This window comes from Pseudonaja textilis, chromosome 4 (assembly GCF_049901715.1).
Source record: "Pseudonaja textilis isolate UNSWEBS1 chromosome 4, rPseTex1.2, whole genome shotgun sequence".
NCBI lineage: Eukaryota > Metazoa > Chordata > Lepidosauria > Squamata > Elapidae > Pseudonaja > Pseudonaja textilis.
In genome coordinates this window covers 61,932,940-61,951,542 of record NC_141993.1, presented here as the reverse complement: position 1 = coordinate 61,951,542, position 18,603 = coordinate 61,932,940, and the positions used below count along the sequence as shown (strand labels likewise).

Genomic DNA, 18,603 nt, shown 5'->3' with positions numbered 1-18,603 from the left:
ACCCTTCCCACAATTCCCTAATGTTACTACAAAGGCAAACAAGTCTTACAGTATTACTGTGATATTTGTAACTCAGGATGAGGGTTGAGGGAGATGGGCAGTCTAGAAACGTGAAATATAAATAAATAAACAAATAGCATAGATTCACATCATCCACTTTGAACTACCACCACAACTATTTTAAAGAAGTTTTATAGTTTATGATAATAGTGCTAAAAGATTCCCACCCATCCCCCCCCACCGAATCACTCTTATGTTTCATCGTATTCTAGAGCATTTCCTGTAAAAAAAAAATTATCAAAGGATGCATTATTGCTATAGGATCTAAACTAAAGCGAACATTTTCCCCAGGAAACTGAACAGTTATCATCCAGTACATTACAAGCCATCAGCATTAACCCCTTAAAAAAGATCATCCTTTTTCCGGCTATGTTTATTTGCTGGATTCTCTCTTGTTATGAGTCAAGGAGGATTAATGGAATCAACTCCCAGGATTTAGTAGATTCTAAGAAGTTAGTCCCCATTCATTTCCCACTGGCTTTTCATTTCTGTACTTGAAGCTCGTGTTAGCCTTTTCTGGGGCCATCTGTTTATGATCAGTGAAAAGGGCAGTGGGAATAGGAGAGTAATATATGTCAGGATTTCTCCCCTAGACATTCTGAGAGTGAGACACGCAGACAATTATGAGGAAAGCCCAAAAGCTTTCTTCATAGGCAAAAGATTCCTGTTTCTGTCTTTCAAGCAGTTACCCAACTTCAAATTGTCTTTTCAAAAGAGAGAAATCCCTGAATAATTTGGGATTGGCCTTCGGCTCAGTTTGGAGCAATTTTCATTTTTACAAGTTTTGTTTTGTTGATTTTGTGACCTTGCCCAATCTATAGATTGTATCCGGACAATATTCAATGGAGTAATAATAAAAATATTTTAAGGAAGAAGCCAAAGATTAAAACTACAGTTAAAACAAATGCACAAACACAACTCGGACAGTTCAAGTTGAAAGTGCACAAAGCAGAACTGTTTAACTGATTTTGCTAGAAGGCAGAGAAGCCACCTCTATGAGTAAAGAGTTTCATGAGGGGGCCACAACCAAAAAGGCCAGTCTTTTCATTCATGTTGCCTGGTTGAAAACAGCTTGGGTAAATTCAATCTTCAAATCCATTCTAGTACTATGCAATACTGTATCTTAATGCCCGATTTTGCTACAGATTTTTAAGTATGGCTCTCTGAGGTGGGATTACTATTCATTCACAGTGAGGACTTTGATCACAAAAGAACTGACTTGCTTTCACCTTCACAGAACTGATTCTACTCTGATCAGTTTTACCTTTTCCTTCTCTCTTTGTTGAGGCTGTTTCATGATTGGAGCAAGATTACAAATGACACTTAAGTAAAGGGCATGGCGGGGATCACCAAGGAGAATATTCTGTCCATCGGAAATACATTCAGCACTGGGCTTTAAGCTAAACAGACATAGATATTTAAAAAGTAAAAAATAAATAAAACTTGTGAATGCTCACAGCAAGTTTCAGTGGAAACATTGCATGTGAAATTTACAAGTGGCAGGAATACCCCAGCGGGTGGGAAGGCAATGTGAAAATAAAACATCTGGTATGTGTTTAAGGTTAGAATGACCTCGTCTGCTCTTCTGAGATAACTATGAAATATGGTTGGTTATGTGTGTGGACATTCTTTCCTTACTGGCTTCCAAGTTTTTTTTGAAAAGGATAAGACTCTGCAGTTTTCTGTCCTTTTCTGAGGTTGCAGATTTGGCTTGTGGGGGTTTACTGGGAAGGGGGGGGGAATTGGGATCCAAAGTCCCTGGTTTATGTTATACCATATGTTTGATCTGTATCTGTGTGGTTTTTGATGCAGTATGAGCTGTTAACTAAATCACTGCAGATTATTCAACAGACTATGGTTGAAGAAACCATGACTTAGTACAGAAGTGCCCACTCAGATGATCCCACGTAGACTTTGAAAGTTTTAAATGAGGCCTATAGGGCCCTCTTAAAGTTTCTATCAAATCAGATGTTTCAAATTGGAGGAAAACAGAAAAAAATAATTTAAAAAGGAGAGAACAATTAGATCAACTACAGTTTATTTATTTACATTCATTTTAATTACACTTGCATTTAAATTCAATCTATATTTTTAATTCTAAGTCATCTACTTTTGGAATGAGTCCCTGGCATAAAGCCAAAATACAGCCTTAAGGCTGAGAAAAGTTCTCTATCCCTAACTCAATGCAGTGTTCAATCTGGCCAGTATGTAAAATATTATTTTATAACTAGCAAGAGAATAAGATGAGAAGATCTTTGGAGCTTGCTCAAGCTCTAACCTGTTTATTCAATTTCCTCATAATAAGATGATTTTTTTATTTGTGGGAATGATGCTGTCCCTTGAGCTTTCATCTATTTCAGAAATTTAGTGAATTTCAAACAGGCTGACTAAAAGAGAATTCATATAGATTATTTTTAAAGACTGCAGCAGCTAAAAACTTGTGTCCTATTCACCAAAATAAGCAGCAGAGCCCCCAGATCCTGGCTTGTCTGATTTTGAAATAAGTAAACAAATGTACAATGACATTTTAGAAAGGCCTTCCAGTAATGCAAAATGTAAAATAACCTCTTTGTGGGTTAATTATAGTGGGTGTAGCTATTCTTCTCCAGAAGATGGCTCTGAAGGTAACAGAATAACAGAGTTGGAAGGGAGCTTGGAGGTCTTCTAGTCCATCCCCTTGCTCAGGTACGAAACTCTAGACTATTTCAAACAAATGTTGTCAATTTCTTTAAAAACCTTGTGTTGAAGCACCCACAACTTCTGGAGGCAAGTCATTGTACTGATTAACTATTCTGTCAGGAAATTTGTCCTTATGTGTAGGTTGGTTCTCTCCTTGATTAATTTCCATCCATTGCTTCTTTACCTGCATTCAGGTGCCTTGGAGAATAGGTTCGTCCCCTCTTCTTTGTGGCTGACCCTTAGATATTGCCATCACATCACCCCCTAGTACTTTTCATTAAACTAGACACAATTCATGTCTCCAGTCCCCTAATCACCTTTCTTTGTTCTTCTCTATACTCTTTCTAGTCTCAGCATCTTTTTTATATTGTGGTAACCAACACTGGATGCAGTATTCCAAGTGTAGACTTAGAATTATAAAGCATTATAAAGTGGTATTAATGCTTCACGTGATCTTGATTCTATCCCTCTGTTAATACAGCCTAGAACTGTGTTGGCTTTTGGGGCAGCTGCAGCACATTGCTGGATTTAAGTGATTGTCCACTAGGACTCCAAGGTTCCTCTTGCAGTTACTACTATTGAACCAGGTACCACCTATACTATACATGACCCCAGCTATGTATGACTTTATAGAACAAAACAGGTACTTGGGAATATGTATAAGGAATCAATACTCCACTCATATAAAAGATGTTAACAATCTTGAAATAGGTGTCATTCATCAGGAAGCAGGCTACCATTCTGAAGATGAAGTGTTAATGTTCCTGTTGCCAGAACCAGTTGCTCAAAGAAAAGCAAAATATGTTTAACAACACTGGGGCAGGAACAGAGGAACAAGAAGGACCAAAAACTCAATCACTGACTCCTCAGCCTTGAGGATTAACAGCTGTAACCCACATTTTAAAAAGGCATGGAACCACTGCAGAATGGTACTTATACTCCAATTCTTTCAAGCAGTTCTAAAAGATAGCATGATCAATGGTAGACTGCCCTTGAATATGACAAAAGTCACTACAATGGTCAATGCTATTTCCATTAAGTCAATCCATTTATTTTCTATAACAGGGCTGTCAAACTCCCAGGGTGCAAGTCAGATGCATTATGTGCTGGCCACACCTGCACCCAGTTTAGTGAAGCGGGAAAAAGCCATGTGACGCCGCCATGATGATGCGAGTTTGATACCCCTGTTCTATAACTAATGTAATCTTCCCTAAACAGAACAAGTTTGCAGAACAGGAGGAAGTTCTCAAATCCTTCTGGATTAATAAAGTAATTCTTCCAAATTAATGTATTTTATTAAGACAAAAAGAACATCCCTCTTCTCCCCCCTCAAAAAGTAGTTTTAATGATCTCCTGATTAAGTCACATGCATCCTCCAGGCAGTTTTGTCTTGTCTGATTCTTTGGCCTTGGTCTTTGGTTTTTCAGCTGAATGATTTAGAATTGTATATTTTTTTAAAAGTTTCTTGTTAATCCTATGGAATGTTCATAGTTTGCTTATAGTTTTTAAATTGTAGTCAGCTATTTTTCAGGGGTATACAATTAGATGCTCAATATAAACAATGAACAGCTGGAGTACAGAAATGTGTGTGGTCCTTACTGCTGTATATAATTGGGTTTTAATATAAAATAATCCAGGAAAGGGAATAAAGTGAATATTTAGATATGGAGTGGATAGTATTTAATGACTGAGAACTACCCTCCTTGAAATGAACAGGATATAAATGATGTAACATAGCTGATGCCATGCCATATGTGAGGGATTTTATAATTTAGTTTAGGGGTTTTTTGGTTGTGTATGTTGACTGCCCTACCCAAAGATGTATTCTTGGACAGCCATTCACTTTTTTCTCCCGAGGTGTCCTAATATCTAAGCCAAATAATGGCTCCTTAATTCAGATGAGCGACAATCCTGCAAGGTGCCATGCCCTCACAAGAGCTGTTCTCAAAGGGAAATTATGGAGTACCCCATTTGAACTTATTTTTTGTCCCTGTGGTGATGGAATTTCTGAAATTTAACCTATGTTTTGTTATATTTCCAAGGGACTCAGATCCTTATTTATGATTGTTACTATCAATGTAATTTCTGTCAGGATTCCAGCAAACACTCTAATTGAATCATGAGGTCATTTTTTTCTGAATGTGTCTGAATTTTGTTTTGCTACTTGCAAAATGCATCGTATTTTGATTGCCACCAGTTTTATAATTACCGTGTTTTACTGTGTTTTTTAATTCTATTTGTTTTTTGAGGATAAGGTGGGAATAGTTAATCACCTAAAGGATTATTACTACTGTGTTCCCCCCAAATAAGACCCTGTCTTATATTTTTTGGCCACCCAAAATTGCATCCACTGACTAACCTCACTTGTACGCATTGCCCCTGGCCTCCTTTTCACTGTCAGAGACCTTCAGGAACTTTTTCTGCAGCCGGCAAGGCTTTCTTGAAGGCCTCTGCAGTCGATAACAGCTCCAGATCAATCAGAGCTTTGTTATCAGCTACAGAAGCCAACAGGAAAGCCTTGCCAGTTGCAGAAGAAATGGGCCAGCAAGGCAGGTGTCAGGTGTGCGAGGCCTCGCTACAACTGTCCAAAGGTAAGTAGTATGGCAGCTCCACCACCCCCATCCCCACCCTAGCTTAATTTTAACCTGTGCACTCTGGAGTGGGCGGGATCTTAATTAGGGCTTATTTTGGGGATAGGGCTTATATTGGGCACACGTGTAAAAATCAAGCTAGGATTTACTTTCAGGGTAGGTCGTATTTTCAGGGAAACAGTACACTGGAAGTACTGTAGTTTGCAGCTGTTTAGGGGAGTTTGCTTATTTGAAGTGTGCTGATCCTCTGCCTTACCCTAAAATCTATAATCTATTTTCATATTGTACTACTTTGCAAGTTCGTTTAAAGTGGTTTTTACAAACTTGATTTCAATTCTGCAATGAAAATCATCATAGGTAGAGAATGCAATGTCACAGCAATTTATAGGCAACCTCATCTCTGCACTTATTTTTCATTATGTATTAATGAGGTTGCATGTTTTCAGACCAGATAAATTTGCAGATTCCATCATGCTGACATTATGCTTATGTCTTGCCTTCAGAAGAGGAAGGTAATTTAATCTAAGTCTCTCTCTTTCTCTCTCTCCCTCTCCCCGCTCCAAAAATACTCTTTTTAATACATACTTGCCTGAAATGTCTAAAAAATGAGGATATCAGTACATATAACAGCTGCCAGCAAGGAGCCAAGAAAGTGGTTTATTACTCGAGAAAATATTTTGCAATATTTCTTCATTTGATCACTTCCTGTAAGGAAACACTTCTTTCTGGGAGATCTGATTCTGGTTTAAGTATAGTAATTTTTTTATTTTCTGATTTACTCAACTTCCACAAGTTTCTGGGAAGAATCTTTCCTATGACAGCTAATTTTTACTTTAGAAAAATGGCCAGATGCTGAGAACTAGTGTGTGTTCAGAAACCACTTTTGGAAATCCTAGTGCATTTGATAAAACTAGGGGTTTTTCATCTAGCTCAACTGATAAGCAAGTGAGTTGGAAGCTTGTAATTAAGTACAAAGGTTAAAGTACAAAATTTTCAGTTTCATTTCTTTATCTGCTAAACAAATGACAGCATATATTTAGCAATATTTAGAGAATATTCGTAGCTCAGGGTTGAACTGTGAAATCCATAGTGCTTTCTGATCTTGGTGTTTTTCTTATAGACATTTCATTTCCCAAACTAGGATAACATCATCAGTACTATTTGGTAGTTTTCTTGCAGATGTTTCATTAGCCAAACTCAGAAAGCACCAAGTATCCCAAAAATGTAAGTTTCCTGGTCTTTCACCAAGCTGAATGTAGTTTACCTTGCGGTGTAGACCAGGGATGTCAAACTCAATTTCGTTGAGGGCCACATCAGGGTTGTGTTTGACCTTCGGGGGACAGGTGGGCATCACCAGAGTGGGCGTGGCCAGCTTGATATCACGCAGGTCAGAGGACACCTGTGGTGGCCTGGGTGGAGCTGAGGAGATCTCACCTCTGCCAGTGAAAATGGAGTCCTGTGCGGCCTCCCGAGCTCAGTTTTCTCTGGCAGAAGCACTGCAGGCTGGTCCTTTGTTAGTTCCAGGGTGGCCCCGCAGGCCAGATCTAAGCACCCTGAGGGCCAAATCTGGCCCACAGGCTTTGAGTTTGACACCCCTAGTGCAGACCATATAATGGTAATGCATTTAAAAATAGGTGCACTTTATAGTTAACAGAACTTTGATACTACAAATATGGACAATGTAGTAGACATACAGGTAGTCCTCAGCTTATGACCACAACTGGGATGAGAAGTTCTAAGTGGTTGTTAAGTGAGTCACATCCAATTTTATGACTTTGGGCCACAATTGTTAAGCAAATCACTGCAGTAGTTAAGTGAATCATGTGGCTGTTAAGCCAAATTGGCTTTCCCCATTGACTCTGCTTTTCAGAAGCTGGCTGGAAAGTTGCAAATGGCAATCACATGATCCTAGGCACTACAAACATTATTAATATCTGCTGGTAGCCAAGCACTCGAATTTTGATCATATGACCGTGGGCATCCTCTGATGGTCATAAGTGTGAGACCACTTGGAAGTCACTTTTTTTTCAGTGCCATTGCAACTTCGAACAGCTGCTAAATGAATGGTTGTAAATTGAGGATAATCTTATGAAAATGACAGCATACCTTTGCATAACTTTAATATACTAAACAAAGTTAAATGGAAAGATAAAAAACTGTATCTATTCTTACAAAGCAAATCAGAAACCACGTTTACAAGCAGGATTTGAACTGAATCACATAGGAATTAAATGCTGGATTAAACAGTACTCTTATGAGGTTATTAAATGAATATTTCTCTTTCCTTAGCTTCCCATGTATCCGTTTCAAAGGAAGACCAGGATAAAAGTTCTTTAAATTTCCCAGAGTTTCTGTATAATTTGACACAACAAATTATGCTTCTCTTTTTATATAAAAAAAATCTTCTCCAACATGAAGAGACTTCCAGTCCATATATCTGGTTACATTTCAGTGTGATTTTATCTTCTATATCAAAGGTAGTATTCAGCAGGTAGTGGAAATTTTGAGTTGTTCAGAGAACTGGCAAATACCACCTCTGACTGGAGATTTTACAGTATCCTTCCCCTGCCACACCCATCAAGCCACACCCACAGAACTGGTAGTAAAAAAAAACTGAATCCCACCACTGTTCTATATGGTATATTATTTTTGTACTTCTCTTAAAACCAAACTCATTGAATCCCATGATTAAGATTCCTGACACAAGTGTGAATAATTCTCCATACACATAGGACATATAATAATGATCCTATACTTTTAGAAATAAAAAGGTACAGATAACAGAGACACCAGGTTTGGTTTTGTTTTTGCATTGCACTTGAATATGCTTGTCATTCATTATTTCAAAAAATATTAACTATGTTGTGGAAGTAATTTTTAAAAGAAATATAAAAACCAGTAACAAATGAAAATAATTGTTAGCCTCTTGGCATACGCTGGGATTAAGCGCATCAGATTTTGTCAAGGTCAAGTCAGGAACTTTGCACATAGATGAACATTTAAGGCAAAAAGGCAAGAAGATAAGTTCTCTTAATATTGCTTGTAGGAATGTAGGAAAATGTAAAAAAATATTTTGATTCCTAGTCACTAGAATCAGTCATGATCTTAGAATTACAACAGACTTGAAGTAAAATCCTTCAGAGTAACCAGAATTGCTGTTTAAGACATTCTTAGCAACCATTACATTTAAATGCTGTTACCTGTAATGAAATTTTTTTTTAAAAAAAGCTGCAGCTTCCTGATAAATTTATAGGGTGGGGTATTAGCAGGTGTGAATAAGCTCTCTGTGTTGCAAAGTCTCTTACAAGAGACATACTATAACACTCAATATTAAACTGTAATATGATCTAATTTATTACTCTTTGATAACTTGGACCACAGTTGCCAACTAGAAGTCTGAGGGCTGATTAGGAAGGTAGATTTTTTTTTGTGAAAATCAATGTCATTATACAAAAACAATGCTGCCAAATTGCACAAGAGAATATTCGTAGTTCAGGTTTGAACTATGGGGTCTTGGTTGTTCTGACCCAGCCTTCACAAGCAATGAGGAACCGCTTAGTCACAAGTAACACAAACCCTTTTTTATTTAAATCAGGGCAGGAACAGACTTTGTTCACATTGGATAAACAAAATCAAAAGTAATTAGTCACAAATGAAAGCCTTTCCTTCTTCTAAAAACAGGGCAAGATCAGTCTCCGTTCACATCGGCTGAGGCAAATTCATTTCCTATCATTTCCCAACAGAAGATTCCATTGGCATCTCAAATATAGAGCAATTAGTCCCAACAAACCTAGTTCTGGCAAAAGAATCCAAGGTGATATACACTGGAAAACGAACGTTGTCTGTGACAAGTGGCAACTCCCAAGCCCTAGTATTAATTTTCCAGCCAGGGAGGGGCTGGCTAGCGTCTATATCTTCTTTTCCCTGAGAGTTGGCTTATTGCTTTCCATTGCTCTCCTCTCCTTTCCTCTCTATGCATATGTGCATCTGGAATGGGCCCCATCTGTTTCTCTCCCTCATTCAGCTCAGGCCCCAAAGACAGCTGCCTCTCCACCTGGGGGAGAATGGAAGGCCCCAGCTTTGCAATTGCCTCTGATCCTGCTTCCTCATCAGAGCTTTCCAAAGGCTCTGAAGCTCCCCCTCAACCTCATCTAACTCTGCTGCTAGCTTTGCTGGCAGCCCAAAGGGCACAACATTGGTGCTCTCTGAACTTGTTTTCTTGCAGAAATTTCATTTTCCAACTAGGTAACATCTTCAGTGCTAGAAGGGAGTGGGCTTGCTCTCTGCACAATCTCCATCCGCATCAAGATTTACAGAATATTGTTTCAAAAGATAACCTTTTCTTTTCCTTGCCAGCAGTTTTGAGATAAAAAAACTAAGGCAAAAAAATAATTATAGACTTGACCATGTAACTTGACACAAAATACTGTACCATTCATACATGTAACTATAGCTATAGAATTCCCATTTTTTAAAACCTAGCTTGCTTTCAAGGTAAGTTCCTATACTGCATAAAGCTGTTTACTTAATTTTGGCTTAGCATATTGTGTGAATCCAGCCATTGTGACTTGTAAACCATTATTATCCTTGTTTACCTATTCAAAAAAAGTATAGAAAGCAATCAGTATTTATAGTGTCAGGCTGGCCAAAAAGAAATTCTTGTTACAACCAATATTATTTTTCTTATGTTGAATTATGTATTGGAAGATGCTCTGAAAATTGTTGTACTGAGATGTATCTAATTCATTGATAAGATTTCTACCTGGTCTGCAGTGGTACCTCAGTACTCACTGTTAATTGGTTCTGGGAGGTGCAATTAGTAGCAAACGTAATGAGTATCAAACAATTTTTTTCCCATAAGGAATATGTAGCGAGTCACAAGGAAACTGACACCAAGTTCTAGCTTGTGCATTGAGTACCAAGCAAACAATGAGTACCTGGATAAAATTTTTGCATCAAAATGCATCGAGTACGAAAATCAAGATTTTCAAAGCAGCAGTGTACCAAGGTACCACTGTAGTAAGTCCAAAGACTTTTCTCATTTATTGTCTCCATTATACCATACTGTAAAAAACTATATATTTCTCTGTAGTCCTCACTACAGTAAATCTGGTGTTGGTTAATAGTCATCATTTTTTACAGCAACTTGCTCAACTGCTTACAAAAATTAGAAAATTACTTTTTAAAATATTTTTTTCTTCTGACCAATAGGCATTTGTTTGAGCTAAGAAGTATTTCAAGCCACTTTTTTCTTTCTTCAATGCTCACACAAGCAAGATGGGTCATGGGAAAAGAGAATGTGAACTAATATAATGATTGTGATAACCTGGCCATTAAAAAAATGAAATTCATTCTTTGTACATAACAATTTCTGGTAATCTTCTATGGCAGGAATGCTAAAGCGCTTCAGGTTTAGAAATTCAACACCCAACAACTGCAGCTGGTATGGCCAACAGAAAATAGAATATCTTGGAAGGCCACATGTTGCACACCCCATTTTGGGAGGTCAGGATTAGAATTAATGCTCCTAAAGTGAAAACTCAGACACAAGAAAAAAGTAAACTTGTGAAACTCAATTTTATTTTATCCAATGAAATGTCCAATGAAAAATAAATAATCATACAATAAAACTCTGTAGTAATACACACATTTTAGGCAGTTCAGAACAACAACCAAGTCCATGAATTTATATTAAATAACCAATTATTAGAACAATTGGTCATCCAGTTCCATTTTAGTTTGATGTAATATGGGTACAAGTCTTACATTTCCCTCTTTTTACCTGGTTAGAAGATATCCGTTGAAGATAATGTTTTACAATATAAAAGAACATTAACAATGAATATACTTGAAAAATAAAAATAAGTGGAAATAAAAAGCAGAAAAACAAGCTTGTTTATTTATTTTTTATTCTTTTCAAAGGATTTCAATTTTGTTGAGTTATTGCACAAAATCTCAAGCTTTAATGGACGAAACTCATCTGTGTTTCAACTCAATATATTTTTCTTAACTTTATTTAAAGCAAATGAGAACCTAAAACACAGCTATAGGGCTTCATTAAGATTTTAACTGCACACTGCATTTAGTAATTGGGACAAAATAGCTTTCAAATCCAGCAAAATATTTTACTGCTAAAGGAAAGTTTCCCCTGAGGTAAACAGAAATAGCCTATCTGTAAACTGCATCCACTGAAAACTGTTTTCTGACACTAAGGCTATAATAACTGCTGCTATAGTTATTTTTAACAGAATTTCCATGGGTTTCCATCCAAGCGAAATGAACTAAAGCTGGATGGAAGCAGTGCTTTGACTCTTTCATGCAGCATATCCATACCAACACCCAGAGAAAATGAAATTCTATTGAGGAGACAACCCTTTCAGTTCTTATCTAGTTTTCAAAGGGAAGACAACAAGACAAAAAAATATGCATGTGATTCCCCCCATTAACATTGTATTTTTGTCCATATATTGTGGAGATGAAACATGAAGAATATAACCTGGCAATAAATCAATGGGAAGAAGACCATAGTCACCTTTACTGCTACAATTAGTCTTTGAAAACTAATTCTTTCCAATGAGAAAAAGTCAATGATACCACATATCTGTAAAGTCTAAGGGTTTAACATAAATACAGCAAATCTGCTAGTACCCAAATCAAAAAACCACAGGCATAAAAATATTATATAGTAATAATGAGCAATTTCCTATTGTAATTCTACATGAAGAACCTCAACAAAGGAAATTACATCATGAGCATTTTTAAAGTGTAAACCTATTTGTAAGTGAATCATGGCTCAAAGTTTTTAGGGGGAGAGAAAGATGTATATTGCACCACATTCTATATAGCCCATATATAACCCCCTTTGTTGTAAACCTCTACACAAGGAAGCCTGGGATTGAAAACATGTGGAACAGCATAGTACAGGTGAAACTCAAAAAACTAGAATATCGTGCAAAAGTTCATTTATGTTAGTAATGCAACTTAAAAGGTGAACCTAATATATGAGATAGACTCATTACATGCAAAGCAAGATAGTTCCAGCTGTGATGTGGCATAATTGAGATGATTATTGCTTACAGCTCATGAAAACCCCAAATCCACAATCTCAGAAAATTAGAATATTGTGAAAAGGTTCAATATTCTAGGCTCAAAGTGTCCCACTCTAATCAGCTAACTCTGCCATAACACCTGCAAAGGGTTCCTGAGCCTTTAAATGGTCTCAGTCTGGTTCAGTAGGAATCACAATCATGGGAAAGACTGCTGACCTGACAGCTGTGCAGAAAACCATCACTGACACCCTCCATAAGGAGAGAAAGCCTCAAAAGGTAATTGCAAAAGAAGTTGGATGTTCCCAAAGAGCTGTATCAAAGCACGTTAATAGAAAGTTATGTGGAAGGGAAAAATGTGGAAATAAAAGGTGCACAAGCAGCAGGGATGACCGCAGCCTGGAGAGGATTGTCAGGAAAAGGCCATTCAAAAGTGTTGGGGACTTTCTCTCAGAGTGGACTGAGGCTGGAGTCAGTGCATCAAGAGCCACCACACAGAGATGGATCCTGGACATGGGCTTCAAATGTCATATTCCTCTTGTCAAGCCTCTCCTGAACAATGTCAGAAGCATCTTACCTAGGCTAAAGAAAAACAGAACTAGTCTGTTGCTCAGTGGTCCAAAGTCCTCTTTTCTGATGAGAGCAACTTTTGTATCTCATTTGGAAACCAAGGAGGAAGAATGGAGAGCAACACACTGCAAGATGCTTGAAGTTCAGTGTGAAGTTTCCAGTCTGTGTTGATTTGGGGAGCCATGTCATCTGCTGGTGTTGGTCCACTGTGCTTCATTAAGTCCAGGATCAACGCAGCCGTTTACCAGGAGATTTTGGAGCACTTCATGCTTCCTTCTGCAGACGAGCTGTATGGGGATGCTGACTCCATTTTCCAACAGGACTTGGCACCCGCCCACACTGCCAAAAGCATCAAAACCTGGTTCAATGACCGTGGGATTACTGTGCTTGATTGGCCAGCACACTTGCCTGACCTGAACCCAACAGAGAATCTATGGGGCATTGCCAAGAGAAAGATGAGAGACATGAGACCAAACAATGCAGAAGAGCTGAAGGCCATTATTGAAGCATCCTGGTCTTCCATAACACCTCAGCAGTGCCACAGGCTGATAGCTTCCATGCCACACCGCACTGAAGCAGTAATTGCTGGAAAAGGGGCCCAAACCAAGTATATGCATGCTTATACTTTCCAGAGGTCCGATATTGTTCTATGTACAATCCTTGTTTTATTGATTGCATGTAATATTCTAATTTTCTGTGATTGTGGATTTTGGGTTTTCATGAGCTGTAAGCCATAATCATCACAATTATGACAAATCACGGCTTGAACGATCTTGCTTTGCATGTAATGAGTCTATCTCATATATTAGTTTCACCGTTTAAGTTGCATTACTGAAATAAATGAACTTTTGCACGATATTCTAATTTTTCGAGTTTCACCTGTATGTAGTTTCTCCCATCACGTATTTCAAGTCCTCGTATAATCCTTCGAAATGCAGGGATAAATTTAAACAATTCTAGAAATATCGGTGACAGAGCTTAGCCCCATAGAATCCAAATATTAAAACAGATGATTAGTTTGTATCCAAATGTCACATTCAGTTTTTATACAATAGAAGTAGAAATATGTGAAATCCAGACAATATTCATTAGGTTTTTTTACAACACACACCTAGTTTTCATAAATTTTTTACAAAGTATACTTAAAGTGAATTTTAACAGAAAAACACACATTGTTGATTTAATTATGGGGACTTTTAAATCTGTATTTTTCCACTAACCAATTTCATTCTATATGGTAAGCAAAGTAACATTTTCATGAACTGGAACCCAATACAGATAACTCTCAGTATTCTTAAACCATTATAAATAACCTCCTGTTCTAATCTCTGCATATTAGAAGAAAATGTTCCACTGTACACAATTTTTATCTTTCTAATTAAAATATAACCAAATTGTATTGTTTCTCAAATAAAAGGCATAGTGGGAAGCATATAATAGCACAGTCTATGCAAAATTAAACAGTTGGAAATCCACCACTTCAGACAGAAAAAGAAGAAGTAACAAGCACTAAATTGGAGCTGTCAAGCTACCAGCCTACAGACCGGATGCATTACACACTGGCCATGGCCACACCCAGTTTAGTGAAGGGGGGGGAGTCCCAATATGTCAGGTGATGTTGTGATGCCGTGAGTTTGACACTTCTAAATTGTCAACTGAAACCAATGGCTTCAAAAGTGCTTAATGTTGGCTGAACAGTATTCAAAACAATTTTGTAATCATTGCCGCATTATTCAGATACAGATTAAAAATCATGTGCTAGTTTGTTGCATCAGAGAAAGGAAATAAAAGCATTTTGCTATTTGCAAATAACATTTGCTAACATATGTTTCATGTTTTCAAGTTGCCTGTATAATTGGATAAAGAAAACTCATACTTAGACTTTATATATGTGGAACTTTAAATCATCATGAAATATAGATACTCATGCAGAAGAGAATAATCATCATCTCTTGAATCACAAGAAAAACACATTTCCATTGTCCACCTGGGCTTTTCCCAGTTTGGGGTCAGGTCTGCTCTGTTTTTGCAAAAACATCTATATGAACAACAGCAGATGGTCAAGAGCCAAATATTTTACAGTACTATTTCAAAGGGACCGTAAAAATGGAACTTATTGTCAAGTGACAGGTTTAGTGCATAAAACAATATTTAGAAATCCAAAGAAAATTGACATGGATTATGTCCACAAGAATAGGTAACTAGTAAGAATTTTTTACATTCTTTCCAAATAATACAACCAAGATTCCTATAACCAGGTAATTAAAAATGTCCCTTCTATCATCATTCATGGTAGTTAAAACAAAGGGAATATAAAAACAAACAATGGTTCAATGGAAATAGACTCCAAGCACACAATCCATTATAAACTGATACAGGGAACTTTCCCATCCCATCATACCCTCTTCCCCATTGAAAGGTATGCAAGAATGCTGATCCATTTTAGCTGACTCATGCAGGAAATGGCCATAATGGACTTTAAATGTTTTTAATTGAACTGTTGATTTACACACACAAGTAAAAGGAATAGGTCTGAACTGTAAAACAATACAATAAACGATATATTAAGTAAAACACATTACAATCAAAATGTAATTCAATTAAAACTGAGTTCTCACTAGTTCAATAATTCAATTTTTTTGTTAAATGGTCTAAATGCATTTTGAAAAGTGAATTACCTATGTTAGGGAGGTGATTCACAGATGTAACGTTTTCTATGTGACAGCATACTCTGCACGATTAAAATATTGATATACTTTCTTTTGCAGGTGTTCTCACACATACAGCATTTGCCATGACCATTTTCCTTATCTGAGATTAAAAATAAAATATATACGTAGGAGGAAATTGTCAGGCATATATTTCAGTTGTTCTCTATTAGTCAGAATCATAGACGATTTCTCTTATAATTTGATCCAAAATAATTGCACAGCAACAAATAACCTCCATCTTCTGGCTAACAATGATTTTCAACTATAAATGATTTCAATGTACATAATTTCACATTGATAGCTCTTGAATATTTAAATATGTATGTAAAAAAGGCTTAGAATAATAATTTGTTTTATAGCCAAGTTCTTCCTCTATTTAGCCAAACTTCAAAAAAGTTACAAATAAACAGAACATTATACAGGATTATAAATCCGGTTTAAAAATTTGAGGCTTCAAAATCATGGTAGTCCAAATGGATTTATAGGAAAATCTGCACATTAACAAGATAGCTCAAGAGACTGGAACAAATGAAGACAGACAAAAAAATGCTGTCTTAGAATTTTACTAATCCTGCCAGTTTAAAGATGGTGATATCAGAAGTAACAGCATATTGCTGAAAGGAAGGAGAGATGTTTTAAGGTTGGTCCCAAGTGGTAGGACTTAGAGTTCAAGTATTTCCTATTTGATCTGAGCTCACCATAGCAAAGTGATATATAAAAAAAAGACAGAGAGAGAAAAAGCGAGGGATGAGTTATTTTACTTTTGTTCCATACATTCGATTAATATCTTCTTGATAATGTGCAGTAAGCTCTTTGCGCTTTAGTTTGAAGGCATCTGTCACCAAACCCGTTTCAGGGGTCCAAGGTTCAGGGGACAACCGAATTTTAAGGGGTATTTCAAATTTCTCCAGATTAGCTGTAACAGAAAGATAAAATTTTAGCTTATAAATTATATATTTAAAAGGTTATTATAATCCTGGAACAAATGCTATGAACTTGGAATAGATACACAAAAAGATAAAATAGCAATAGCACTTAGACTTACATACCACTTCACAATCCTTTACAGCCCTCTTACGGAGTCAGCATATTACCCCCAACAATCTGGGTCCTCACCTTCCCAACTTTGGAAGGATGGTAGGCTGAGTCAACTTTGAACCAGTGAGACCCAACTTTGAGCCAATGATCAACAGAAGTAGCCTGCAGTACTGCATTCTAACCATTGCGTCACCATGGCTCTTATTTTAACACTAAATTTTAACACATTTGCTTATGAGAAGTATCTAAAACCTCTGGGTTATTTCACCTAGAATCAGAGATATGGCAATTACAAATATTAAGAAATGCATAGTGTGGGAATGAACTTTTTCTCTTTTTTTGAAATAATATTAAAATTTAAGATCATAAAGAGGGGCAGCAAAGATTTAAGAAATACAGTGCAGTATTTGTTATTGAACTGTCTAGATCCAAAATTTAACAATGGATAGCTGTGAAGTTTTTAAAAAGCTCTTCTACAAACTCAGTGAGAAAAGTCAAATTATAAAAGTTAGAATGCACTATAGTATTTGCACTATCAAGTCCAGTAGCCAGTTCAGTGGATGAATTTAAAATTTTCCTATTTAAAGTATCCCTGATGGAAGGCTAGCCAGCCTCTTTTTGAACAAATCTAGCAAAGTAGTGGTATAACCGTTTCCATTATTTTAATGTTGGAAAAATATTTTTTGAATTATTGAATTAAAATTTACCTTCTATAAGGTGCATTATTTGGTAGCCCATATCCTGGAATAATGGACTAGAACCGGGGGTCCCAACCCTCAGACATGGTCTGGCACCCTTCAGCAGCCTCCCAGGAACTGGGCCATGCAAGTGAGTGATGCCCCATCTAGGCACACATAGGATCCAGTAAACATGCGAAACCATGCCCTCCTAATCGGTGGAAAAAGTGCCCTCCATGGAATCGATCCTTGGTGCCCAAAAGGTAGGGGCCAGCTGAAGTAGCAGAGTTAAGCTTTATCTAGGCAATATCTTTTCTTCCCATCCCATGATTAAAATTCCCACTACTTTCAAGATCTCTTCACGGCACCTAGTTTTCAGTCCTCTGATAATTATCATTCCATTTTTCTTACTATTACTGCAGCATCCCTGGGGTCTCATGATTAAAATTTGGGTGCTTGGCAATGGCATACATTTATGATAGTCGCAGTGTTCTGGGGTCATGTGATGGCTATTTGCAACTTTCACAGTAGCTTCTAAACAAGTATATGGGAATATGCAGATTCACTTAACAACTGCAATGATTTGCTTAATTGCTCTGGCAAAAAAATGTCGCAAAATCAGGCACAACTCACTTTACAATTGCCTTGTTTAGCAATGAAAATTCTGGTTCCAATTGTGGTCATAAGTCAAGAATTACCTGTATATTAAACTTTCTTCAATAGAATGCAATTCATCTGGCCTTGTAAACAGTTATCATAGTGACTATTTCTTATTTCAAAGAAAATCTGCATGAGTAAATAATAGTAACAGACGGATGGCACTGAAAAATACGTTGTACGTGCACTATCTTGTGCACAGAAATATTGTTAATGTATCAATTGAAAAGGCTGTTTTGATATGTTATTCTAGAAACTTGATTGTTCCAGATTGAGATATTTTCAGTGTTCTGTTTTAGTTGCTCAGATTGGAAGTTATTTAATATTTTTTAAGTACTGGTTGTTATATTTTGCATTCTTCTGTGTACAGCAGTAAAGCAGGAAGAAATAATTATATCCTGACTGTTCCTGACATAGATTGAAGTGGGGGCAGAGGTATCAGTTAATCTGGGTAGAATTATGAAGTGAACCATCAGGCATTTAAAAAGCATGTGCTACAAAGCAGCTGTTCTGGATCTGGTTGTTAAAAGACTTATTAGAGAAAGAGCCCCAAAGGAAGAAACAACCTTGGACT

The 18,603-nt window shown here is 36.9% G+C and overlaps 1 protein-coding gene across 2 annotated transcripts in view; it reads right to left on the bottom strand.

The window, feature by feature from the left end:
- Positions 1–15,418: 15,418 nt before the first annotated feature.
- Positions 15,419–18,603, bottom strand: part of ACSL3 (acyl-CoA synthetase long chain family member 3) — a 48,821-nt gene continuing 45,636 nt past the window's right edge. For both annotated transcript variants that reach the window (XM_087933206.1, XM_026701512.2), the window contains one exon: positions 15,419–16,573. In XM_087933206.1, the coding sequence (XP_087789332.1) occupies positions 16,410–16,573 (164 nt within the window). In that variant the 3' untranslated portion in view covers positions 15,419–16,409. The remainder of the gene's footprint in view (positions 16,574–18,603) is intronic.